Source organism: Colobus angolensis, unplaced genomic scaffold (assembly GCF_000951035.1).
Source record: "Colobus angolensis palliatus isolate OR3802 unplaced genomic scaffold, Cang.pa_1.0 Scaffold1615, whole genome shotgun sequence".
Classification (NCBI taxonomy): Eukaryota; Metazoa; Chordata; class Mammalia; order Primates; family Cercopithecidae; genus Colobus; species Colobus angolensis.
The window spans coordinates 10800-12239 of record NW_012114728.1 but is presented as its reverse complement, the minus strand read 5'-3'; the positions used below and the strand labels follow the sequence as shown (position 1 = coordinate 12239).

Sequence of the window (1440 nt, the reverse complement as noted above, 5' to 3'; positions counted from 1 at the left end):
TCCGTGCAGACCCATCCTGTTTCCCGCTTCACGCTCTCGGACGCCGCTAACGCTCTCCCAGGCTCTTCCGCGTTACCTACGATGGAAGGTCGGGGGTCCATCCTTCCCTCTCTAGAACCCCCTCAGTGTAGACGCCTCCTGTTTCCCTCTTTCCTCCCTACTTTTTCTGCAGCCGACCTCCGGCGTCGGCCACTGTAGCTCCTTCCTTGCTCCACTTTCCCCAGAGTACACAGCCTGCCTTTCCACTCTCCGTGCAGACCCATCCTGTTTCCCGCTTCACGCTCTCGGACGCCGCTAACGCTCTCCCAGGCTCTTCCGCGTTACCTACGATGGAAGGTCGGGGCGTGCGGGGAGCTGGAGCCCACCCCTGTTTTGGGGCTCCGGATAGCTCTCAAACTCGAGGCTGCGCACCCCCTTTCCCGTCAGCTGAACTCTAGAGCGTTGAGGCTTTCTTTTCGATCGACTTCTTGAAATAAAACCAACTTTATCATTCTTTGGCTAACACACCCCGAAGCCGAACTGACGGCCGGCTGGGCCCGGGGGTGTCCCCGCCCCATGCCCTTTTTTGGGTTTCCGGCCAGAGGCATGCTGGGAGCGTCACATGCAAATTGAGCGTGCACCCAGCGTTCCGCCCTTTCTTCGTTGGGCCAGTTACCTACCCGGCCCAGTGCGCAGGCGCGGGAAAGTTGAACTAATAAAGTTTGTACAAGTTGAGTGGAGGCGGCGGCAGGTTGAGTGGAGGAGGCGGCGGTGAGGCCCCGGACCAGGTCAGCGGGGTGTTGACGAGGGGTGGGGTGAGGAGGGAAGAGGAGCGGGCCGGGATCCAGTAGTGGGCACCCTAGTCCCGCTTCTCCGACATCCAAGGGTCCAGGGTCCTCTAGATTCCAGCAGGAGTCGGAGATTTGGAACTACACCTCACAGCAGGCTGCGCAGCGAAGAAGCGCGGACCGAGGGGAAGATTTGCCCTGAAGCCTCCTGGGATTGGTAGTTCCTGATGCTTTAAGGGTTTCAGTAGTTTGGCATATGCCTCTTATAGAATCCAGGAGTTGGGGCACTAAGCCCCTTCTTCCTGGGAAACCTGAGGGTGTGGGGCTCCAGTTCCTTTCTCTCTAAGACTCAGGAGTCTAGGACTCCAGCTCCCTCCTCCTTTAGACCCACGAATCTGGGCACCCAGCACCCCCACCTTTCCTTGGATCAAAGAGTCTTTTTCCTGACCCCTCTTTTGTCTGAGGACTCAAGAGTCTAGGCCCCTAGACCGACACTTTCCAAAGGACCCAGGAGTCCAGGCCTTCCTTGGGACTCACAAGTCCTGGTCCCCAGCCAAGCCTCCACTTCTTGCTAAACCCTTGGAGTCCAGTCCCTAGCCCCCTCTCTCACAGGTGCCTCCATGGCAGGCTCTGAAGAGCTGGGGCTCCGGGAAGACACGCTGAGGGTCCTAGC

At 58.9% G+C, this 1440-nt stretch overlaps 1 protein-coding gene across 1 annotated transcript in view; it reads left to right on the top strand.

Moving 5' to 3' along the window:
• Window positions 1–61: 61 nt before the first annotated feature.
• LOC105508427 (bcl-2-like protein 12) overlaps window positions 62–1440 on the top strand; it is a gene marked incomplete at both ends in the record, with an annotated part of 3663 nt that continues 2284 nt past the window's right edge. Inside the window, 4 exon segments of the mRNA XM_011937285.1 lie at window positions 62–88; window positions 173–336; window positions 561–767; window positions 1380–1432. Of these exon segments, the coding sequence (XP_011792675.1) occupies window positions 62–88; window positions 173–336; window positions 561–767; window positions 1380–1432 (451 nt within the window).